The 26308-nt window shown below is 39.3% G+C and overlaps 1 protein-coding gene across 2 annotated transcripts in view; it reads right to left on the bottom strand.

Annotated features, from left to right (window-relative positions):
* Positions 1 to 26308, bottom strand: part of Adgrg7 (adhesion G protein-coupled receptor G7) — a 60631-nt gene that overhangs the window by 29195 nt on the left and 5128 nt on the right. For both annotated transcript variants that reach the window (XM_038346302.1, XM_038346301.1), the window contains exons 2-8: positions 16355 to 16468; positions 14594 to 14698; positions 11290 to 11402; positions 8683 to 8832; positions 7272 to 7372; positions 1516 to 1646; positions 1291 to 1398 (exon numbers count right to left, since the gene is read on the bottom strand). In XM_038346302.1, the coding sequence (XP_038202230.1) occupies positions 1291 to 1398; positions 1516 to 1646; positions 7272 to 7372; positions 8683 to 8832; positions 11290 to 11402; positions 14594 to 14698; positions 16355 to 16468 (822 nt within the window). The remainder of the gene's footprint in view (positions 1 to 1290; positions 1399 to 1515; positions 1647 to 7271; positions 7373 to 8682; positions 8833 to 11289; positions 11403 to 14593; positions 14699 to 16354; positions 16469 to 26308) is intronic.

Raw genomic sequence — 26308 nt, 5'->3', positions numbered from 1 at the left:
TTGTACTCTTTCTTTCCTAAGTGATATGACAAAAATGACAGCCATGAAACGTGCCTATCCCACCATGTGACTTGAGAAGACAAGCGAAGCTCTGATGGCCTCTTGGTCACTGCTTTGTCAATTATTCTTCTCTTCCTTTCCCTGGAAGGAAGTAGAGGGCTTTCTCACATTCTTCACAGCAAGCTGTCCTTACCAAATTTTTCCCTCCCGGATACTGGATGACAAAATTAACCCCACTTTACTTCATTTTGTAGGAATAAGCTATTTTAATCATTCCAAACAAATTTATATTTATGATTTCTAAAAGTAAAATTAGACTTTTCCAACCCTTAGCATTTACATGTATTAATGTTTTCTAAGCAAAACGTGGATGCTGGGGAAGAGAGTTAATTTTTTTTTCAGGGATGAACTCCCTGATATGTTATCTAGTCACAAGTGGTCAGCTGTAAACACACCTACATTACAAGCAATATTAAATGGACTTTGTAGTTTGTATATGCGTGCATGTGTGTGTGCATATTGTTACACACAAGTTAATAATTTGAGGAAAAGCAGGGAGGAGACACAGGAGGAGTTGGAGGGAGATAAGAGAGGGTTGGAAGCCAATCATTTAAATACAGTATTAAAACATGAAAGTCTCACAAAAACCTTTTAAATGTAAATAAAAACTAAAAAAGCAAAATACAGAGTTTCTGCTCACTCCTCCCCTCAGTGCTATATTATTTTAGCATGTTACAAATCATAATTCTTTACAACTACTTAGATTTATTAGAATAAGATGTTTGCATCTTGTGTATTTTCAAGTCTCTACATGTTTAGCTATTCCTTTTCCACACCTCCTCCTTCTTCTATCTACTTTGGTAGATGCTTTTTCATTGTTTTTCATGCAGTTAATTTTTCACTTTGTTGTCCAAGCCTAGCACTTGTTAATTTATAATTTTATTCACTTATAACCTTATATTTACTCATCCTTACTCCTACCTTTCTTTATTTTACTTTTATGCTTCTTCAGATGAGTGTAAGAGTCTTATAGAAACACAGGTTTGTATGCCTAGTGCTAATATTTCAGTCTGTTACTCTCCAATGTGTTTTTGGAATGAAGATGGATTCTCTCTGACATAAAATAGTGGAATTGATATTACTGTAATATATTTCAGCCTAAAACACTCAAACAAAATTATTAGGTGTAAAACTAAGCAAGGATTAATCTCCCTTCATGGATTTCAAGTAAGTAACCCCTTGCATTTAAGTGTGTTTACAAAACAATGCAGAAAATGGTTCGAGACATACTTTCCCCGGTTTTAAGCAGGATCTGAAGTTCAGTCTGTCCGTTTGGAGTGAGTCTGTCTGCAGTTTTATCAATGGATGTCTCACCAGAAACTAGAGAACCACTCGATCCTACAAGAAAGGGGAAAGTAGACTTTTAAATACCTGCACTTTGGTGACCCAGCAACTGCTTGTGATTGGCAATGGACTGTTCTTTACTGTTACAAGCACAGGGGACCAACAGCTTACCTTTCTGCACGGAGAAGAGAACACTTGACCCTGCATCATCGCCTCGCGTGACTGACTGGATTGCTATGTTAGGTTCCACTATTGATTCATCACCCAGAGAAAAGGAGTAGGACTCCATCTGCTCAATAAGCCTGCACAGAATGAAATATAACAACTCAACATTTTCTCATAAACTCAGAGATGTATTGTTTTCCTCATTACATTAGAAAAGGCATGAGCATTAAACATGTAGTCATGGTGACACAACAATTAACTATACATGTGTGCATTTGTGTATGTATTTATGTAATTATGTATCTGCTTCTCTTCATCAGAGTCTTATTTTATCTCATGTACTTTTGAAAATGCTATGATGATTACCCCGCAAGTTTTGTGCCACCATTGTATTAGCATGTTTTGTAGGCAGGATAGCATTGTAGATCAAAGAGTTTGTGGCTGGTTTGATATTTAGGTTTCTCCTTTGGTAGTGTATGGGTGTGAAGGCTCTATGTAGACACCAGCTCAACTTCTCCATGGTCAGTGAGCTTTGTAGGTACTGTTTTCAGTAATGGGGTTTTGCCTTCAGCTTGTGGAGAGCAACCCATAGTCTTGGCAACAGCCTGGATTGTTTACGATTCCCATGGAACCCCTTTGGGCAACAACTTAGACATAACCTATTCCTGGTACTGGATGCTTCATTTGATGATAAGAATTTGTAGGAGTAATCAACCGTGTTCTAACTTGACTTAAGGTCTACTCCACAAGATAGAACTCATACCCAACACTGCTTAGATGACCAAGAACCTGAGACAAGATAGCTCAGGTACCTAGGGTAAAACCAAATACTACTGCTCTAAAAGCAAACAGAAAAATATAACAATATTGTAACTCTTATTGACATTCTGATGTACTCATAAATGAACCGTTCTCAGCCATCATCAGAGAAGCTTCCTCCTACAGCAAATGAGAACAAATGCAGACACCCACAGCCAGACACGATGCAAAGAGAGAGACCTTGGAACACTCTCAGCCACAAACAGGATGTCTCTGTCAAATCCCTCCTCTCAGGGTTAGGGAATCCCACAGAATATGAGGCAGGAATAATGCCCTTTGAGTTCACATTATGGCTTCCAGTTTAGTGTTTTTATGGGATTCCAGACTATGTGAATGCGTGGGTCTCTCTCATGTACCGTCTCTTGGGCTCTTCTCCCTTTGTCTCTTTTGTCTAATCCCAATGTGTTAGTATTTGTTTTACCTCATTGTATTTTATTATTAGAAAGGGATAATGTAATGTCATTTATTTATAATTTTGACATAGAGTCAGAAAAATATAAATTATGTGGATTATTATATTTTAAGAAGCTTAAACTAATTAGAGATTGTTTTATAAGGAGGAGGATAACTTCATTTCTAATGCTACACAATTTCTTAAGTCTTCAGCAATTTATGCTATATATTTCCCATGTGATACATAATATTCACACTCAAGAGCACCTTTCATCGGAAATTACCCAATGATACTTGAAACTGCTGTTGTTATCATTTGCTTCAACAGCACCTGATAAGTTCCCACTAAAACACAGAAACACTGCTCTGTCAAGAGATGCACCCTCAGGCATTCAAGGGCTGAGGAAAGATGTGCTCTATGTGTGGGGCAGTTTACCACAGTCACAGACACTTCTAAAGAGCTGTTTTACTTATAGTTACTTGTGGTGGTTTGAAAGAAAATGGCCCCCAAAGGGAGTGGCACTATTAGGAGGTGTGTCTTTGTTGAAGACAGTATTTCACTGTTGGGGATGGCTTTGAGGTCTCTTTTTCTCAAGCTTCCCTCAGTGTGACTGTCAGTCAACTTCCTGCTACCGATGAGCCCTCTCAGCTCCAGCACCACGTCTCCCTGCACACTGTCATGTTCCCCTTCATGATCATGATGGACTGAACCTCTGAAACTGTAATCGAGCCTCCCTCAATTAAATGTTTTCTTTGTAAGAGTTGCCGTGGTCATGGTGTCTCTTCACAGCAATAATAACCCTAATTAACACAGTATTTTTAAGACCATTTCCCTCCACTTGATTTTCCTCTCTTGTTATAATTGAGTAACTTAACTGTAGGTCTCAGAGTGGCTGGTCTGACCTGGAAGGCAGCAAAGAGATATGACAGAAAGAAACCACCCAGTTCTTTTATTTGGGAACTCTCTAGTCAGGGAGACAGGCCTATCAGGAAAGTCCAGGTTAGGAGTCACTAGTCAGGCCAGTCTGCCATTGTAAGGATGACTGCAACTAGAGGCAAACCTCTGCTCTAAGGAAGGGCCCACCATCTCTCCTCCTGAGGACTGCAAAATTGTCTTAGAGCTACAGCCATCTCCCTACTCCGGGGAAGATCTAGCTCCACACACGCTGGCTCTGTTTTGGCTCTCTGCTTGGATTCCAGTGAGAGTCAGTACATCTTTTTACAATAAATTTTACTCTGATCATCATGGTTGTTTGAATAACTCCCATAGGCACCTATATTTGAATGTTTGGTTCCCAGCTGGAGATACTATTTAGGAAGCATTAAGAGGTGTGGCCTTGTTGGAGGAGGCATATCACTGGAGGTGATCTTTGCGGCTTTGAGCCAGTCTGAGGATGCAGCCAGTCTGGGGATGCAGTCAGTCTGAGGATGCAGTCAGTCTGAGGATGCAGCCAGTCCAAGGACAGGATTGCCCCTTTGGTCCTAGCCTTGGCAGAGGTAAGAACCCTAGCCACTGGCCACTCTGCTTCTCTGCTTCTTCAGCTTTCACCCTCTGATAGCTGACTCCGAGATTTTATTATTAAGACCAATTAGAATTTGTGCTACAAGGCAGTTTTAGATCTCAAACTAGCCAACTAACGTTATATTGACCTTCAATATAACAACAAGGATCCAGAGTTATAGATCAGCCTTTGCAATCAGTGTTCAAAATGAGAGATGAAAGCCCAATCCCATTGACTGCATGATTACAATCGCCAGCACAAACCTTAGCCAGAGCCTCAGAGCTCTGGCTACTTGGGCCTTCTGCTCCTCCCAGTTTAGAAGAGGAGAACGCACATTCTACTATGACAACATGACAGGGTTGAAGCTGGGCTGGATGGAGCCTTTCTTCCCCATTGTTCTCCTCCCGTTTACTTTCATCTTTCTCATTTTCACTTTCCCCCTAAATGAACAAACTAGCCAGGGAATTCAGAAGTGGAGGGACATAAGAGGAAAGCTAGGAGTAACCGAAGAGAGAAGCAGAAGTGAGATGGGTGTCTGAGCCCTGGCTCAGGAAGAGACCCTTGCACCGTGGACTACTCAAGATGTGGGAGTTCATAGACCCAGGCTCGCCCTGAGCAAATTTAATTTCTGTCCCTTGAAAGAGGGAGAAAGAAGAGAGATCATCATTGGCAGTTTAGGGGTACAGCTGCCCCTCAGTTTCTACAGGGGGTTGGTCCCAGGGCCTGTGGTTTACATGGTAGAAGGCAAACTGATAGAGCCCAATCAGAAGATGATGGGCTGGAAACAGAGTGAGATGAAGGGATGTGGAGACTGGTTGCACAGCTTTGGGAAGAAAGCGAATGAAGCTTATGCCCTGGCAATGCCGAAGCGTGAATGGGCAGCCTGTATATGGTGGTTCTCGTCCATACTGGGTTTCATGGTCTCAGTTGATGAGGACGACTGGCCAAGTTTCTTCCTCAAGAAGGCACCAGATTTCATTACAGGTGGTTGTGAGCCACCATATGGTTGCTGGGAATTCAATTCAGGGCTCTTGGAAGAGCAGGCAGTGCTCTTAACTGCTAAGCCATAGTTCATTGTAATCTATATTTTATGGTTTATTTCTCCTCTAACCACCTTTATTTGAAGCCCTTAGGATGGTATGCATAAATTATACAAGGTTATCTTCTTCTCCATATATGAGCCAGTAAATGCGTAATTGTTTCTTAGCAAGGTATTGCCACCTATGTCATAACCTATAAAATTCTCAGATAAATCCTACATTTTTCCTTCTTTCTTACTAAGCACATCCTCCTCCCGCCCTCACCGCTTTCTTTAGCAATAATCTACTGCTGCGGATCCTTCTCTGACTGCTGGGGGAGGGCTTGCTCTGTCTTTCATTTTTATTTTCACTGGACATAGACTTTGGAGCTCATGGAAACCTCCTTCCCCACTTTAGGAAAAAAAGAGGTACCCTCCGCCCCAAGAGAAGGATCCAACCTCTGCTGAAGTCATGAACTATACCAGTCCAACCGTTGACATGACTTCTGCCCCATCTCTCAGAAGTGTGATCTTTCGAGTTCACAGTTTCGCACGTACCTTTTCTACTCTGAGGGTGTAAGTAGATGATGGGTGTGCTCAGTCAGGAACTGAGAGTAACATGGAGCAATTTCCCTTAGGGACATGTGGTCAGACCAATAATGATTCTGTACAGAGTGCTGATTGTCCATAGTAGACTTGATATAACCTAAAATCTACCAGAAACTGGGTTAGGTAAAAGTTTACTTACCACTGTAATGGTCACGTGTTAAAAAGTGTTTATGTATGTGTGCATGCATAAAGTGCAGTGGCGTGTCATGTATGAGGAGGACCTGTGACGGTACTTCCAGGAAGAATTAACCAAAGAGGAAAGACTCTCTGTTAGAGTGGGCAGCCCCTCCCTGAGGCAGCCCAGATATGAAGAGGTTGGAAGCAAAGGTAGCGCTGCTTGCTTGCCTCCACCTTGCTGGCGAAGGCGTCTGCTTTGTTGTAGCTGCCGCCATTCTGTGCTGACATTAGAGCCCAGCTTCTTAAGCCTTCCAGTTGAACTGAAGGCCAGCAGTTCTCCATGAATCCTCCAGGACTTCAGGACTACTGAGCCATCCAACCTCACAGACCGAGCAGCTACTGACTTCTCAGCCTCTGTGGTGTCTTATGTAAGTCAGTCCAATAAATACATGTCTGTAACACATATCCATTCTGTCAGCTCTGCTCCTCCAGTGAGCCCTAATATACTCGGATGATGCAGTAATCTGAAATTATGGTGTACATGTATAGATACTCATATTTTAAAAAATGTTCTAAGCTATCAAATAATAGGTTAATATATTACGCAGTTACTTGAGTGCATGAGAAAATATTTGGAGCACGTACTAACAAATTAATAAAGGTAAATAGTTTCAAAGAATTTGCCCATTGTGTATTTTCTTATTTTTCTGAAATAAGCATATGTAAATGTAAGGGGGGTTAAAAGTGTATTTTAGTGAGGGGCCTCTGTGAATAAAGATGATTTTTTATATAAATATCGAATAAAAAGTAATCAGGAACTAGTCTTAATAAGAGAAAGCAAAGGAGGGGAGTTGAATTTCTTTCTTTATCTTTTTTGAAGTAGCTGTAGGAAAACTGGAAAGAGCTCATCAGTTCTTGGGAAGGGAGCTGAGGGGTGGGCTGGAGGCTGACAGTGTGCTGCACCCTGTCTCGGCTGCTTCCTGCAGCCCTGTGCACTGAGTAGGGAATGGGAGGGGCACCTTTGTGCGGAGCAGCTGCTTTGACCACACCAGACCCAGGTGAAGGGAATAAACTGTAAACTGAATCACTCCACTTTTCTCCATTTTTCGTGACCCCCCTGGAACCAAGTGGTAACACACATCACTCTGTGTAGGAACAAGATCGCGTGAGAAGTCAAGGATTTTCTCTTAACGCCCAAAGCATCAGGCAGTTACTGCACCCAAGAGATAAAGACCCTCCGTTTGTGTTTTAACCTGAAAAAGGTAAGTGATACTCCCCGAACTTTGTTCCAAACTGTTGCTTACGTGGAAAAGGAGTCCTCATTATCAATCATGGCGGCTTTTTGAAAAACATCTTCACTGGCATCCAGAAGCTGACTCACCGTGGTTATAGCGACTCTTTTTGCCTGAGAGGTAGAAGGCACATCACAGAAGACGTGTGTCATGCATAACCATCACTATGATCATGAGGACTTATCATGGTAGCAAATAGCATGACTAGCATGATAATCCAAAGGAAAATACTATTTAAATTGAAGTTTCAGTTTATTTTACCTATGTAAAATAAAAGAGTCAAGATAAGAAGTAAAAGCATAAATGAAACTGGTAAAGTAGAGGTTTAGGATTTTGAATTTGAATTCATAATAAGATCATTTACAGAGCCCTTTTCATCCATAAGAACAAAAGAAAGAGTGCTTGGGAAAAGTAGACTCAAATACCACTGCAGGCCTGCCTGTCCAAACATCATAGCTCACAATAACTTAAGCGTAACTTATCAGTTACTGATAAGTTACGCTTAAGTTATTGTGAGCTAAGTTAAGGTAAGTTAAGCATAACTTATCAGTTGTGCTTAATGTAACTATCAGTAAAGTTTTCTTTAGTTTCTTATAATTGAAAACTCTGGAGTGCATCAGAAGAGATATTGTCTTGGCATTTCATTCTGTCTTTACTGACTAATTTTTCTATAAACTTTACAATTGGAAGTACATATCTTTTGAATTATGTCTTCCATTGCTTTATTACTTAAAATCTACTTCTCAAAGGACCTTTAGTAATTAAAACAATATTCAAAAGAATATATATTTCTTATATATATAAGAAAGGAGCCATGCTGACATACTTCATATTGGTGGTTTACAATCATGATGATTAATTAAAAAGTTCCACTGTTGACAAATATTGAGTATACTTCTTGCTTTTATGTTTCAGAATTTAGCAGGCCATGACATTAGACATGCAAACTTGGTTTAAGATTCTTTAGGAAGCCAAAGACCAACCTACGAGTCTGCTTGGCACAAAGAACAAGCAGATCTTAAGGTGCAATTCATAGCAAGGGTCTAGGAAAGCTGTCTCTTTGGGAAGGAACATGTATATCAGAGTCTAACACAACTGTTAAACTGTATACAATAAAGCTAGAGACTTGTTCATTCCAGGACATGCTTGGATATTTAACATAATAACAATCATGCCAATTACAGAGAATGATTAGAAAGGAGCCCTTGTTCAATTTCTTTGAGCATCTTCCAGAAAGTGTACTTTACCCAATGGTTTTAACTTAAATACCACCCACATCATAGGCTAAAGAGGAGAATTTTGGATGTCCCTCCCCATTCTAAAACATTTGGAATCAAGCCCAAGGCCCTGCACAGGCTAATGAAATACCATCAACAGACCACAACTCCAGACTTCTCTTATATCTTAAAATCTTGAGTTTTACCTGCTCTTCAGCCCTTCTGCTTTCATTGAAGATCTGTCCAACCACTCTAGTAGCAGAAGTGATGTTCTCAGGAGTTAATATTCTGGCATTAGCTGTTAAAATCTGGGCTTCTGAAGAAATAGCCGTAGATTCTGTGGTGATGTTGTCTATCTGTTTAAAAATGATTTTTTTCCAGAGTCTAATTTATACAAGTATTCTTAAACATTTTGCAAATGACTGCAGTTGAATGAGCTGAAATTTAGCTGAGTCTCAACCTCCTGAACATCACACCCTCCCACTTTTTCTTGTTTACTTCTTTATTTAAATAAACAACACAGTTCACAAAGAGCAGGGATTTCATTTTCCACTACCGGCTTGGATTATATTGAGCCTAACAAATTGCTATAGTCATGTTGTGTAGCTGGGCATGGATGGGTGGAATGAACTTAATTTTACACTAGATGGCACCATCACTTCAAAAATCAAGCCAGTACTCACTTGTAAGGAGTTAAGACAAATTCTATCAGCAGACAGAAAACAAAACAAAATAAACAACAAAACAAAAAGTATTGAATTAAACAGCTAAGTCTCTGTCATGTGCTTGCACTTTGCTCGATCTTTTAAGGTGTGATCATATATAACACATAATGGAAAATGGCTCTGTAAACTGTGCTTCCTCATAACAAAGACTTAGAGATGCTTAACCCAAATTCACACAGCATGGAAGTTGCAGAGTTGACAGTCAAACACTGGTTTGTCAGATTCCAGCATCTGCCCTCTTTCTTTCAGTGTGTGTGATTAACAGCTACCTGCACATCCTATTTCCCATGCCCAACCCACACCCTGCCCATCTGTGATTAGGGAGTTGGTGTGATTGGTTCCCTGTGGATTTTAAATTCAACAGTAGCTTTGTCACAGCTTGGCAATGGTCCCTGGCCAAAGCATTTCATCACTCAGAGCTTCACTATTCCTCACTTATAATATTTGTCTGTGGTGTTTAAAGATTAAATATGAGTTAGAAAACTTGGCAGTATGCACAAAATGTTTTAAATGGTATAGGCAACTACCCAATTAACCAAAGGGTTTTTTTTTGAGGGTGTTACAATAAGTGATTTACTCAGTACTAAAACACGTTGAATTTTTATTTTGATCTTTCCCACACGCTAAAGATTTGCAAATGTGCTGTAGTTTCTTGGTTCTGACAGACAGAAAACCACAGAGTCTAGTCTTCCAAAAGATGATGAAGATGAACAACTGACAACTTTAAAGTGTGTTATATTAGTCAATCATGGTGTCGAATAAATTGGGTGAATTATATACATCTTAAACTTACAGTGGGCTTATAGGTCTTAGCCCCATCTTATATCCAGGATCATCTGTATTTGATAGCAATAATGCTCACCAATTAGTGGTAGTAGCTATAATTACCTTTAGTATAGAAATGGTACCCAATTTGATAAAGAAGATGTAACATCCTGCACAGAGAAGTACCTCCATCAAAGTTTACGGTGTCTTCTGTAGAACTCTAGGATAACTCTAAAACCATTTCTGACAACTCTGAGGCCATTTCTCAGTCCTCTCAGCCTTAGTGCTTTCCCCCCTCCCCTGGGAACCAGGAATCTAACAATTACCCACACACGTACTGAAATGTTGGGAACTTTCCATCTTTCTGAGTCTTTGTGAATGTTCTCCAGATAGAACTCAGTTATTGAAATTGGGACAAGATAACCCTTAAGATGTTGACTCAGTTTCTGATGTTTTGACTGAGTCCCTGAGAAGGGGTCAAAGTAACCCTCCAATGTTTCCTCTTACTTCACCTGATCTGGCAACCTCCCTCCAGCCCTGGCTCAGACCAATTATTGTTAATAGCCCTTTGAATAAGCTAATCCCAATAGTTGGAAAACAACCCTCGATCCCCGCCCCCCTTGTTTCTATGGCTTTTTGCTTTAAACGTAGCCTGTACCAGCTATTCGAGGTTCTTGGCTTGAATGCTGAGTGACCCTGTTGCGACAGAATTAAAATCCTCATGCTTTTACATCAACTGCAGTGTGAGGTGTTTTCTTGGGGTGACTCCTCCTTGGTAATTGGACTCTAGGGCCTAACACTTTCTCTTGTGTATGATCAACTGAGTTAGCACTTCCATGCATGCTCGCTTGCCTAGATCCTCAGTCAATATAATTTAATATAAATGGTAACACATCTAGCCATAAATTCTTCTTGTTTTATTAGCTCAGGGTACAGTCCTAAGACCAGTATCAATCTGGAGTTGTCTGTGTCTAAGGTTCATTGGTCACATGGTTTTTCCATTCATTTAGATGGAGTAGACTACCTTTGGTTTCTGAAACCAGGGATCTACATTAAGTCAAAACTTGAGCAATCTACAAATATAAGGCCATTTAAAATATTCTCTAGGCTACCATTTGTTGAAATGTTCTGAAATAAAATGTCAACATTAAATGGAGGTCGACTTTAAACAAATAATAATGTTTTAACTTAATGGGTGTTCTTAGTTTCTAATTTGAGAGTTTGAAAAGCGTTGAATTGACAATCAGGCTTCTGAAGACTAAACAGACTGGCCTAGCCTCAGAGCATCCCCCAATTGTCCGACAGACGGGCTAGAAGACATACCTGCATTTCTAGTGTCTCCAGATTTTCTTCACAGTTTCCTATCACTGCATCTTCCAATTTTATCTCTCCATACTCAGAAATACTGCACAGCCGAGTTGCTCTAGGAGTCCCCGCTTTAATAAAAGGGAAAAATGGAAAAAAGTTTATAAAGACAGACGGTAAACACTGCGCGTTAGCTCCATGCCAGCATGACTCCACTGCTTCTCCCAGGATGAGCAGCTGTTCACTCTTGAATCTGGGCCAGCCTGTGACTGACCTTGACCAATAGAGTGTGGTGGTCAAGGTCACGTGACTCCCAGCACTTGGGCCTCACAATTTCCCAGTTTCAGTCTCACCCTTCAGGGATGTTAGGATGCTATCCCGAGGCAGCGCATGAGGAAGAGAGTCTAACTACTGCAAGACAGGCCATGTGGTGCTGTCTAATAGCCTGCTCGCGTGTTCCCCTAATGAACCTTTTAGCTGCCACAAGCAACCCACAGAACTGTGAGAAACCTAAGGCCTTGTGGGTTTAGGTCAAGAATACGAGGTTGTTCTAATACCCAGAAATAGAAAAGTGAAGCAATCCCTGCAGCATTCTAGGCGGTTGTCTTGATTTTTGAAACTGGACTGTGTACAAGAATCGGTTCCTATTCGCTTCCTTCTCTGTCTTCAAGAAAGATTTACTTTCTAAATCGTAGGAATGAAATGACTTTAATTGGACACAATGAAAGTCTACTAGGCTGAGACTGGAGGCAATGTGAAAAATTCCTACAAACTATTAAATATGTTGATCATTTATCTCTATGTAAATCTGGACAACTCCTCCAAGACCAAGAATTCCAGGGTATTGCAGCAACTTCTAGATGCTTTATTGGCTCTCAATAAAGCAGTTCTTTGGGCAGTTTTAGTTTTGCAGGCTGTCACCTGAACGTTCCAACCCACAGCCCACCAATAACTGATCATTACGTAATATCTAAAGACAAAATCATAATCAGTAGGGAAGCTTATCACAGGTGATTTTTTTCCCCCTCAGGATTAGTATTGAAGCAGCTGCTTTTTGAGGAATGATAAGAAATATTTGATATCAGAATTGCTTTAATAACACTTAAAATAGAAGGTTGGAGTTTTCATTAATTTACACGATGGCTCCACCTCTACTGCCAGACAGAATGCAAAGTTTTACCACATACAGGATTTATATCTTTTAGGCAGCCACATGTCAAGCGTATCTCTTCCATTGTTCATAAAAATGTGAGTATCTCTACTCAAACATCACTGAAGTGCATTGTAATCACTTGTTATATAAAATAAAACAAAAAGAATTCTTAACATAAAATTAAGTGAATTTGTTAATAGTTGAAATATATATTTTTAAAATGATATGGACTCGGTCTGAAATTCAAAGATATGTATAATAAACATTTTCATAATGGTTGCTCAAAAATCAAATAAATATCAAATAAAAGATGATAATATGACTTTTATTTATCCCTTGGTATTATATCAAACAGCTGTGATGACCTTCATGAATATACTACTAACACTTACTTTTCCCAATTCATAGCACAGTTATGTTTTGTAAGTTGTACCTGGTTTATAAAACATAAACAATGTAAGGTATCTACAACATAGAAAATGAAGACAACAGTCATTTGTAGGTACCCTATATAATGTGGTCTATAAAACATGCATAGTAAGAACAAATCTGCAGAAGCTCCCCTTTGGGTTTCTGAAATTTAATGAAAAGGCTTGTGCTATCTTGTTTTATGTTAACTCGACACAAGCTTCCCAAGATGATTTTGATCATGGTATGTTATCACAGCAATGGTAACCCCAAGTGAGAAGGCTGGGGAGGGAAGAACATATATTACATAGAGTAGGATGGATCATGGATATGTGAGCAGTCACTTAGATAAGGGAGGAAGGAAGGAAGGAAGGAAGGAAGGAAGGAAGGAAGGAAGGAATACAGGAAAGAGCAATTCCTATAACATATTTAGAATTTCAGTGTAGTCTGGATATGCACAAAAGTGAGTATCAAAAGAATGTGAAGGCCGGGCGGTGGTGGCGCACGCCTTTAATCCCAGCACTCGGGAGGCAGAGGCAGGCGGATCTCTGTGAGTTCGAGGCCAGCCTGGTCTACAAGAGCTAGTTCCAGGACAGGCTCTAGAAACTACAGGGAAACCCTGTCTCGAAAAACAAAAAAAAAAAAAAAAAAAAAGAATGTGAAATTTTCCTCACTGTTATTGTTTACCAAACAATTTTTTAAATAAATAATTTAAGTGACTGCATTCTTGGCACCAGGATTTATCTCTACTGCTTGTGCTGGCTTTTTGGGAACGCATTCTCTTTGGATGGATACCTTGCTCAGTCTAGATAGAGTAGGGAGGGCTTTGGACCTTCCCCAAAGCAATGTGCCTTACCCTCTCTGAGAAGTGAATGGGGGGGCATGGTGGGGGAGTAAGTGAAGGGAATGGGGGTAAGGGAGGGAGTGGGAACTTGTATTGGTATTATAATAAAAAAGATAGTTTGTTTTCTTTTTTAAAAAAGAAAAAAATGTGACTACATTTTTGAGTTATGTAAGAAATGGGGGCACTGGCAACATTAATAGATGTAAATTAATGCAATCAAGGGTTAGGTAAGTCATTTAGATAAAATTACATGACTAATAGACTTTAACTATTAGGAGGGAGCTCTATGGGTGAATAAAGTCCACACTCAGAACATATTAGCCAGTGTGGTGCTGATATAAGTCATCAATGTTCTGGATCCCATATGAAAACAACTAGAAACAGAATTCGTTGATTCTAAGAATGCCTCAGTGCACAAAGGGTTGTCATACCGATAAAAGTACCATGAGCTAGAAATGTGCCAAGATAAGGAACCAAGATGACCGAAGAAATAAAGGACTGTTGACAACAGACCCTCTCCATTCCGTATCTACTTGGAAATACATCATCTGAAAGAAGGCACAGAAGGAATCTGGGATATGTATTGTTTCAAAATAATGTAGAGAAATGATACCGGTAACTCCAGGAAGAAGTATTCACTTGAACAAATGCTATGGGACAGAGAAAGCTTGAGAAAATTTTCCAATCAAATAAGGATAAGGAAGAGTTCACAAACAACTGATCCATATTGAGGTTTTTTTTTTGGGGGGGGGAGTATGAGTCTATATAGTTGTGTACCGAACTTCAAACACTGACATTAAAGCGAGCCAAGCTTTCCTGGCTCTCTTGTCCAGAGACCTAACAGTAGCTGGGAGAATAATGGGTATGGCGGTCTAACAGTCCCTCTGCTTAAACAGAGATCCCGGGGGAACACATACCGTTTGCAGTGTTCACACCACATGTTTCCAGAGAAGCTCCATATCTGCCCACTGCAATTCTGGGAAAGGTAAAGTTCAGGGCGGTACTGTTTTCACAGAAATTAGCTGTAAAGAAAACAAATTTCTCTCATTACAGATTATGTATTATTTTATTTTTGAAATTTCAAACTAGGATAAAAGATGAAGTTTAGAACCTTGGCAGTGTACTTTACAGAAGAGTCATAGAGTCAACTGGCTGGTTCAGGAGTGTCCAGGTGTTCTATCTGATTAAATGTCTTCTGTTATAGTCAATACGCTAGATAACAGGTTTAGCCGCAATGTACACCACACAGACTTGAGTTAGAGGGAAGGTATGAACACTACCACACTAGCAAGAATTATGTATTGATTAGTTAGAATCTAGAGAATTGAAAAACTGCAATGTATGGTGACAAAGGACCTTGTGAGGATTTAGATCAAAGTAAAAAACCCAAATCATGGGTGGGTTGGTTGCTTAGCTGCAAGGAATAGAGACAGTTAACGAGAGTGGCTGGAGGAACTCTGTGCTCCAAGCCGGAAGCATGAGATTGAAAAATGTTGGGAAGTACACCTTGATCCAGAAACTCTTGAACTCGGATTCTTACACACCATTTAGTGAAGTAAAACCACAAATTTAATAACTCAATAGAAAGAAAGGCACTTAATTAATTAAACATATACTTGATATAAGCATATGCTTAGATGGGAAGATTCATCCTGATTCAAAAAATTATGTTAAGGAGCTGGAGAGATGGTTTAGCAGTTAAGAGCACTTCCAGAGCTCCTGAGTTCAATTCCCAGTAACCACATGATGACTCACAACCATCTATAATGAGATCTGGCACCCTCTCCTGGCCTGCAAGCATACAAGCAGATGAAACACTGTATACATAATAAACAAGTAAATCTTTAAAAAAACATTTAAATAATTAACATAATTATTTAAATAATTATGTTAAAACTCTGACATTTGAAAGAGAGTCAAATGGAATATAACCCCTGGAAAGTTCTGAAGAAACCATATTGCTAGTTGCCCTGGATTAAAGGCTGGAGCCTAAAGGAAAATTATACTTGTGAATTATAGAAAAAAAATGACATTTAGAAAACGGATAAAGTTGTCTTGACCATATAGAGCCTAAGAGGAAAACAGGGCTTTGTTTGTTGAAAAGAAAAAAAACAAAACCCTCCCACTTTTATCATTTACAATATTTTTTATATATCTATGTATATTGCTTCTGTTTTTGACAGTTTTATGCAATTACATATAACCCTTAGAATACTTTTCATCCCCACTTCCGTCTTGTATCCTCCATCCTTTTCCCCAACAAGTCCTCCTCCTATTTGCAAACCTTTGTGTCATATTTGAACCACTGACTTTAATTAGCGTTTCTTGCACAGGGGCGTTGAGTGGGAGGCAACTTACTGGAGTAGGAGCAAATTTGTCAGTGGCTACACCATTGAAGAAAACCACACCTCCTCTCCCCATGACAGTAGTCCCTCAGGGAGGGGGTAGGACCTCATAAGAGCCTCTGCAGTCCCTGATGAGATGTGGGCTGCCCAATCTTATGCAGGTCTTACGACGATACCCCTAGCTATAGGGGGTTCATGGGTACACATCCTAGTGCTACTGTCTTTATGCTAACTGTGTCTATAGTCTTTAACTAAAACTTACAGAATTCTTGCTGTTGTCATATTAACAAAGGTTCACTTATACATCATCATAGTATCAGCCGAGTAACTTACCAATTGTACACCTCAGCCCTGTCCACTCTTCAGTACAAATGCACCTGCTGTTCTGCCAGGTTCCACCATTCCTGCAGAACTGTACAGGGGTGCTCGGCACAGAAGCAGATAGGCCTGAAAAAAAAAAAAAAACCACAGTAAGCAACAACAGAATAGTATGCTAATTTGTCTATTAGGTTTTCTTTTAAAATCTGTAGTCATCCGATTTCTATATGCAGAACCAGATAGTCATTGCTGGGACTATCCTTTACGATATCCCCATAAATATGTGGTGCTATGAAAACCAAAAAGATGGATTTAGAAAGCAGACTTTCCAATGATACTCCTCTAAGAAAAAGGAAATTATAAAGATTAGGCATAGCTGGCCTGTTAGATAGATGGTAGGTAGGTAGGTAGGTAGATAGATAGATAGATAGATAGATAGATAGATAGATAGATAGATAGACTAAGTTAGCAGCATGCAGATTTTCAAATATGATTTGAATAGTATTCTGGCTAATTTCATATCAACTTGATATAAGCTAGAGTCATCTGACATGAAGGAACCCCAGTTAAGAAAATGCCTTTACAAGATCGGGGTGTTGGCAAGCCTGTAGTGCATCTTTCTAATTAGTGATTGATGGAGAGCCCAGATCCTGTGGGTGGTGCTATCCCTTGGCTGGTGGTCCTGGGTTCTTTAAGAAAGCAGGTTTAGTAAGTCAAGAGCTGCAAGGCAGCAAGCAGCCCTCTGCCACAGCCTCTTCATCAGCCCCTGCCTCCAGGTTCCTGTCCTCCCTGTTTTTGATGATGAACTGTTACATGGACCTGTGAGTGAAACAAACCTTCTCCTCTCTAAACTGCTTTTGGTCATGGTATTTTATCGCAGCTATAGAAACCACCAAGACAAATACAAAGGCAATAAGGAGGACAGAGGTCATATCACCATGGAAGACTTTCCTAAACAGTCAATATTTGAATTAGACTGTGTAATTAATTTAGGTAAACCTGGATAAAACTTGTGACCAATATTGGAAGCATATAAAGATCAACAGGAGTAGGGGTGGGGTGCTCAGTAGGTAAAGTGCTTTCTAATCAAGCCTGAGTTTAGAAAAGGTAGACAAGGTAGTGCCCATTTGTAATTCCAGTGCTGGAAAGGCAGAGTCCTGGGCCTCACTGGCCAGAAAGATGAGTTAAATCAAGGAGTTCCTGGCAACTGTGATACCCTGTCTCAAACATGGTGGATGGGAGTCAAGGAATGATGACACTAGAAGCTGACCTCTCACCTCTACAAACATTCGTACATGTACTGTACCCACATGCAACTGCACACGGACACACAATCATGCATGCATGCATACTCCAAAACAAAGTGCAGCATCACAAAGCATGTGTCCCAGCAAAAGAGTAGAAATTAACAGCATAGAGTAGATTGTGAAGAACGTTATATGCGAAACTGAGGAGACTAAATTCAGAGGAACACAGAGGGATCTTAAAACAAAGGACAAAACAGTAACCTACAGAATGGGAAAAGATCTTCACCAACCCCACATCGGACAGAGGTCTGATCTCTGAAATATACAGAGAACTCAAGAAATTGGTGGTCAAAAGAACAAATAATCCAATAAAAAATTGAGTACAGACCTAAACAGAGACCTCTCAACAGAGGAATTCAAAATGACTGAAAGAGACCTAAGAAAATGCTCAACATCCTTAGTCATCAAGAGAAATACAAATCAAAACAACTCTGAGATTTCATCTTATACCTGTAGGAATGGCCAAGATCAAAAACACTGATGACAACTTATGCTGGAAAGGTTGTGGGGTAAGGGAACACTCCTGCATTGCTGGTGGGAATGCAAGCTGGTACAGCCCCTTTGGATATCAGTATGGTGATTTCTAACAAAATTAGGAAACAACCTACCTCAATACCCAGCAATACCACTTTTAGGTTTATACCTAAAGGATGCTCAATCATACCACAAGGACAACGTGCTCAACTATGTTCATAGTAACATTGTTTGTCATAGCCAGAACCTGGAAACAAGCTAAATGCCCCTTGACTGAAGAATAGATAAGGAAAATGTAGTATATTTACACACTGGAGTACAACACAGCAGAAAAAAATAATGACATCTTGAAATTTTCAGGCAAATGGATAGATCTAGAAAACATCATATTGAGTGAGATAACGGAGACCCAGAGAGACAAATATAATATGTACTCACTCTTAAGTGGATTTTAAACATAAATCAAAGAAAACTAGCCTACAATTCACAATTCCAGAGAACCTAGACAACAATGAGGACCCTAAGAGAGACATACATGGATCTAATCTACATGGGAAGCAGAAAAAGACAAGATTTTCTTAATAAATTGGAACCATGGGAGAGAGTAAAAGGGGAGGGAAGAAGGAGAGAGGAGAGTGGAGAAAAATATATAGCTCAATAAAAACAATAAAAAATATTAACAACTTTTAAAAGGTACATAAGGTGATGGAGGAGTGTCTATGTGTTACTTTCATTGATTAATTAAAAAACTGCCTTGGCCCTTTAAGAGAACAGAAAATTAGGTAGGCGGAGTAGACAGAACAGAATTGTGGGAGAAAGGAAGCAGAGTTGGGGAGACACTTCAGGCAGTCACCATAGTGAGTCGCCATGCTTCTCTCTGAGATGGACGCAGGTTAAGATCTCTCCTGGTAAGCGACCACCTCGTGATGCTACACAGATTACTAAATATGGGTTAAAGCAAGATATGAGAATTAACCAATAAGAGGCTGAAACTAATGGGCCAGGTAGTGTTTAAAAGAATACAGTTTCCGTGTAATTATTTTGGGTAAAGCTAGCCGGGTGGCAGGACACAGCCCGCAGCTCCATCTACAATAAGGGGTCATTATCTAATTCTAATTTTGTTACATTTGAAATGCGCTTTAATATAAACTTCAACAATAAATACCATGTAAACATAAATCTTTAGAAACTATGTAAACATCACAGTGAAACAAACAAAATAAACAAAAAAGGAGATGCACTATTAGGAAGTTTTCTAGGGTGATTCATCCAGTAATATGGGAAGTGGTTGGAGCTGGCAGGCAGCAATGACAGCAACAGGAATCCCGCCCTCAGCAGCGGTACTAAGATGTCAGCAATCAGCACATTCAGGAAGCAGTAGAGCTAAGATGGCAGCACTTGGTGCATTCAGGAAGCAGCAGTACTAAGATGGTAGCACTTGGCACATTCTGGAAGCAGTAGAGGTAAGATGGTAGCAATCAGTACGTCCAGGAAGCACTCCTGAAATAGGAAATCTTGAGAAAACCTAGTTTTCAGTTGGGGACACTAGTGTCTCTAAGTTTGAAGAGTAGGCGGTGAAAAGTTACCAGTTCTAACAATGATACAATGGGTTGTACCATGTTGAGCCTCCCACAGACAACAACCTTATAGTCTCAGCAAAATCTACAAATGCAGTAACACCAGCATTGTCAACAAAACCTGCTTGAGAGTACTGGAAAGCAGAGAGAAATATTCAGAAATGAAAGGGAATTCTGTTTCTATAGTTTCCCCCACTACAGGCATAACTGAGTCTAAGTGACAATAGTGAATGAAAACTCCAGCAAAAAGCTGTAGTTTTAATAGGTTAAGGTGTGAGATGGCACTCACTGATGGAGAAAGAGCAATTGGAATCTAAGTGGGGTATCCAGGAACAAAGAGAGACAAAGAAAGACAGCTCCACATCTGTATATAAAGTCCCATTAAATATGGAGAAAGAAAATTTTTGAAAAAAATAAAGAGACTTATATAAGACCCTATGGATCTAATATGTATGTGTGAGTGTGTGTACGCATACGTGTATGTACGTGTGTGTATGTGTGAAATTGGAGTCACAAAACAGGAAAATAGGGCTGGAGAGATGGCTCAGAGATTAAGAACACTGGCTGTTCTTCCTGAGATCCTGAGTTTAATTCCCAGCAACCACATGGTGGCTCACAGCCATCTGTAATAAGATCTGGTGCCCTCATTAGGCCTGCAGGCAGAAGTCTGTATACACAATAAATACATAAATCTTAAAAAAGGAAAATAAAAAACCTTGAAACTTTTCAAATTTAGTTAAAAATTTTAGTTTAGAGATGCAAGAAACCCAGAAAATTACAGGAAAAATGGATATGCATATAACCAATTTGCAGAAATTCAAAAATTAAGAAGAATGCTGAAAGATATCTATTAACAGCTGGCAGCTTTACTGATTAATTAGGAAGGCAAAAATATCAATTTTACATATACTCTCTGAGAAAACAGAGAAACAAAACTATCCAACTCATTTCCTAATATAAAAGTAACTCTAATACCAGGGCACAGTCATAATCAAATCAGAGAAAAACCAAATGCCAACTGGGAAAATAAGTCCGTGTCCAAAGTCTGGAATCCACTCATGTTCTTCTGAGCTTCCCGAGGGCTTGGACAGCCATTTGCAGTACAACACTTAACTTAGGCTGGCTCCACTGCACAGCTGCTGCTGTTCTTGGGGGTTGTCCCATGGTACCGGCATCTCCAAAATGTTGAGATCTCTTGCTGCAACTGAGCTGCACTTCCACCAATAGCCTCTCCTGGGCTCTCTTCATGGTGTCAAGCCTCAACCTCTCCACATGACCCCTTCAGTCCTGGGCCTTCAAATGCCACTGAGGCTTCACCTTCACCAAAGTCCTCTCCTGGCCTCTGACAGTGCCAAGCCTCAGCTGCTCTCCATGGCCCCTTTCATGCCTTTAAAGCCAGTACCACCTGGGGGATTCTTCTACATGACCAAGTTTGGATAGCAGCACGAGGTGCAACCTTGGCCACCTCTGGAACACAATTTCTGTTCTGACTCACCTGAATATTTCACTGGTCTCTTCTCACACACCACTAATTTCTCAGGTCCACTGTCCAGACTTGACTATCCCAGCGAAGTTTTCTTTTTAATGCTTCTGGAATCTTGTTAATCACAGCTGATTTTCCAGCCCCAGATAACTAGAGCCCACAGATTCTTAACTCAGAATATACAACAGCCTCTACAGTCTTTAAGGGAGTCTCAGATTTCTCTCTGGCACTTCACAACCCGGGCCTCCATCATCTGCGTTCCTTTCAACACTCTTTTCTTCCAAGCTCCCACAGAACAACTCTCCAAGCTTTGAACACTCAATGGCTTTTCTAACTTAAATGTGCAATGTCTTCCCACGGTCACCCCAGAAACAGCATGGCCCAGCCTGTCATAGCAATACCCCACTATCCTGGTACCAATTTCTACCATAGTTAGGGTCACCGTTGCTGTGATGAAACACTATGACCAAAGACAACTAACTTGGGGAGGAAAGGTTTATTTCATTCACAGCTCCATGTAACAATTTATCATCAAAAGCAGTGAGGACAGCAACTCAGAGCAGGAACCTTGGAGGCGGGAGCAGACGTAGAAGCTACAGAGAAGTGTTGCTATCTGTTTTTTCCTCATGGTTTACTCAGCCTGCTTTCTTATAGAACCCAGGACCACCAGTCCAGGGCTGTATGCACCTACCATGGGATGGGCCATCCTCCATCAATCACTAATTAAGAAAATGCCCTACAAGCCGGGCGGTGGTGGCGCACGCCTTTAATCCCAGCACTCGGGAGGCAGAGGCAGGCGGATCTCTGTGAGTTCGAGGCCAGCCTGGTCTACAAGAGCTAGTTCCAGGACAGGCTCTAAGAAAGCTGCAGAGAAACCCTGTCTCGAAAAACCAAAAAAAAAAAAAAAAAAAAAAAAAAAAAAAAAAAAAAAAAAAAAAGAAAATGCCCTACAGACCTATCTTACGGAGGCATTTTTCTCAGTTAAGGTCCTCACCTCTCAGATGACCACGGTCTATGTTAAGTTGGCATCAAACTAGTGAGCACACGCTTTTAAAGCAGTCAAAAATCAAATCAAGCAACAAATAAAACAGATACCATATGACCAAGAACGATTTATCCCAGGAATGAAAGGTTGGTTTAAAAATAAAAAAAAAAAAAACAATTGGCTAATTAATCATCTGATCATATTTTAGAATAAACAGAAAATTATCAATACAGGGAGCAAAATATCTCACATGCTAAAAGCAAAACTCCTGGCAAATGAATCATAACAATAGAATTTCCTCAAACTCATAAAAACCATCCATGAAGAACCTACTTCTAATATAATATATTACTTTAATATGTAATGTCTTCCTCTGAAGTTTCACAGAAAAAAGTTCAATATAATTGTGCTAACTACTATTAATGAAGATTGTATTCAGTGCTCATCAGTGTGGCTTTTAAAATAAAATGTAGAGGGTTGTATTTGCAACTGTGGAGCATGCAACTACTTTTGAAGGGCAAAATAGTATTAAATGTAAAATGTAGAAATGAATGAATAGGAAGAACTAGCTTTCACCACAAGCTGTTGTCTGACCTCCACGTACACACTTGCACACTCGTGCGTGCATACACACATACACTCAATAAAACTGCAATTTGTAATTTAAATTTTTTGTGTTGATGAATTTAATCAAATAAATTTTTAGAATGATTAATAAAAGGAAAACTAGTAATTCGTCAATATACAAAGAAAGAAAGGCACTCCAATGCACAGAAGTGGGATTTAAGCAAACTCATAAGAAAATACCATAGAAAACTTACCTTTGAAAATATATACAGTGCATTTAATATAAATATTATATATAAACATAATATATAAATTAATATGTAAACTGCATTTAATCTAGATTAAAAATGTCTGCTCATTAAAATGTATTTTCAGAAAATAGAAATGATAGTCACAGACTTGAAAATAATGTGTGTGCGTGTGTGTAAAAGAGAGTATATGTAAATTAGAATTGCAAGTTAAATTGTATGCTAGAATTGTAATTTATAAAGAAACTATATCCATAACAAGAGTGCAAACCACACAATTTTTATTTTTCATGGGTTCAAGAGTTGAAGAGACACTTTGTAAAAGAAGTCACATAGACAGTCATTAGCACAAGGAAATGCTGTGCATTTAGTCAGTAGAGAAGCAAGCTTTCAGGGAATGGCACTTCACACTCCAGTAACATAAAAAAGTAAACCTCTGAAATGAAATACAATTCATTTACAGCCCATTCAAGAACAGCCAGATGTTGTTTGAGAAAGAAGCATTGTGCTCAGTGGAGAAAAGCTAACTTTCCAGCAAAATTGCAGGACATCTAGAAACAAAGACATAAACAACTGGATCTAGATACAGATTTCCAGCCTTCAAAAGTTATTTGAAAGCAGATCATACACCCAGTGTAATTTGAATAAAACTAATAGAAGAAAATCTTTGTGGTCTTGGGAACAGTAATGAATTTTTAGATATTTTATGAAGATCACAGTTCATTGAAGTGTGTATGTGAGACTTCAAAACAATTCTGTGATGTTCTTCCTTCCTGCCATATTTTACAGTACAACCAGTGACATTTTCATACAGGGCTTTTAAAAGCTGCTTATTCAACTTTTCAAAAATTTAAATTACACATTGTAGTTTTAATGTGTGTGTGTGTGTGTGTGTGTGTGTGTGTGTAGGTCACACTACAGCTTGTGGGGGAATAGTTATTTCTATTCATTTATTTGTTCATATGGAGACTATTCCATTTGATTCAGCTTATATATTTTCAAAGGTAAAGTTTTTTATGATATTTGCTTATGATTTTGTTTAAATCCCACTTCTGTGTATTGGAGTGCCTTTCTTTCTTTATATATTGTTGAATTACTAGTTTTTCTTTATTAATCATTCTAAACATTTATTTGCTTAAGTTCATCATTTCAAATAATTCATTTAACTATTGTTTGCTTTCATTTCTTTGATTTTAAGTCCATTAATTTAAAAAATATTATCATCAAGAATACTTGTTCTAGAATTGCTGTTTCTTAATTTCTAAAGCATAAACGACTTCTTCTTAAGATGTTAATGTAGATACTGTGAGCTGGTGACAAAGAGTCAGAATAAGTAAAGATAGATTTTATCAAATAAAGAGAATAAAAATAATAAAAGGAATCTTCAGCAATCTGTGGAGGAAAATGAAAGGATCACAGAAAACGGCGTGGGGTAGGGGCAGGTGAGACAGGTGTTGTAGAGAAAACGGCGTGGGGTAGGGGCAGGTGAGACAGGTGTTGTAGAGAAAACGGCGTGGGGTAGGGGCAGGTGAGACAGGTGTTGTAGAGAACTAAGCTAAACACGGTTTCGGTGCTGGCACAGGAGCAGAAACACAAGCTGTTTTCAGAAGGTAAGCTAGACAGAAGTCTAGAATCCCACCTTCAGCTCAAGCCCACAGGAGGATCAGGAGTTCAAGGTCATCCCGGCCTAGGTTAACCCAGTCTCAAATCCACCACAACAGAAAATGTAGATGATAAGAGTTATCTAATGTTTCTGTGGCAGAGAGAACAGATATCTTCTAAACTACTTGTTATGGCTGATGTGACTCCTAAAGGCTTCAAGTGTCACACTAGTGGCTTGGGTCCAACTTCCTCATTACACAGTCTAGCACCATACCTTCTGTCCCCATGGATACACAAAGCCCTTAACCTCTTGAGTTTACGACAGTGCCTACTCATTGTTATGGCATCAACTCTTTACAGTGTTTCAGGGTCCTGGGATTTCCCTTTAAGTACAGAAGCCTGTTGGTGTGTTCGAACATTTAGTTATGATTTGTATACATTTAATAAGCAAGAAGAAGCATCTATCCATACCTAGTCATTTTGCCTTTTAATTACAAGTCTTCTAGTTGAGGAGTATATTGAGTGAAGGTCATAGCTTGTATCTCTAGATCTTAGAACGTTGTTAATGAATAGAAAGTTAATAAGTGTCTGCTGAATGGCTTCTTTGTCACTTGAGTTCTAGTTAAGGACATCTAGCTGAAACTGGACTACCCGCTATCTGTTGTAATGGTATATTTAACTGTGTTCTACCCCCTTCCGACTCTTAGCCTCAAAAGTACCTAAATCACATAACAAGCCACCCAAAGTAGCACCAGCTACTTTCAGGCTCTATCATAGCTATAAAAAGTAAACTCAGAAGGATGAAGTTGTTCATATAAATATTTTCACAGTTGTAATTGCAAAAAGGAGACATTAAGCTGGCTATGTTTAGGAAAACATATTCTGTGGGTCAGAGAAAGAAAGAGAAAGAAGAAAGGAAGGAAGAATAGTGTATGCAAATAAAATAAAGTATATCTTGTTAAGATAAAAGTTGTTCAATATTAACTATATGGTTAACACTTTCAGTAAATATAATAAATGTTTTAATAAACTGTCTTTTACTAATGACATAGCATAAATATTGAAAAGAAAATATTCTATGGAAGTTCCTGAAACACTTTCTGTTTCTCTTTTCAGCTAGCCAATTTAACTTAATGATTAAACCTATTGTAGACTGTTGGTGCAATAACTTGAGTCTCAATCCAAAGGTCCAATGTGGGCCAATGGTATCCAGTCAAGGTATAACTCAAGGAGTGGACAAAACTGTGCTTGGTACTGAATGACCTAAAAACTTCATAAATTAGAAAATAGTTGCCTAGGTGTTCTGAGTGCTTAGAAGAAAAAAAATAGTCTTGAATCTTCAAATGCATTGACTCATTTAATTTTTAAAATAGTCCCAAGAGGCAGAATTTATCATCATTCTTACAAGAGGGGGAGAAACTGAGGCACAGAAATATTGATGAATGTGCCCAGTCACTCAGTTACTAAGCAGTCATGTTGAGATTTGAAGCAAGACAGCTTTGCTTTAGGGCTCTCTTCCTACTCACTCACAAAAATAGTCCTAGCCACTGAATTCTGGAAGGATCTTTAACAGCTTGTCACTAGAGTCTGGCTCAGACTAGTGGTCATATCCCTAAAAATCTAACACCGGAAAACCCAGGAATAATCCACTAAGCCAAGAATCCAGCTTCTTGGTTTAAGATAATCACTTTTGATCTGTGATCTGTAAACATCACTGATTTTTGTT

Source organism: Arvicola amphibius, chromosome 10 (assembly GCF_903992535.2).
Source record: "Arvicola amphibius chromosome 10, mArvAmp1.2, whole genome shotgun sequence".
Taxonomy (NCBI): Eukaryota; Metazoa; Chordata; class Mammalia; order Rodentia; family Cricetidae; genus Arvicola; species Arvicola amphibius.
This window is presented reverse-complemented; position numbering and strand designations above follow the sequence as displayed.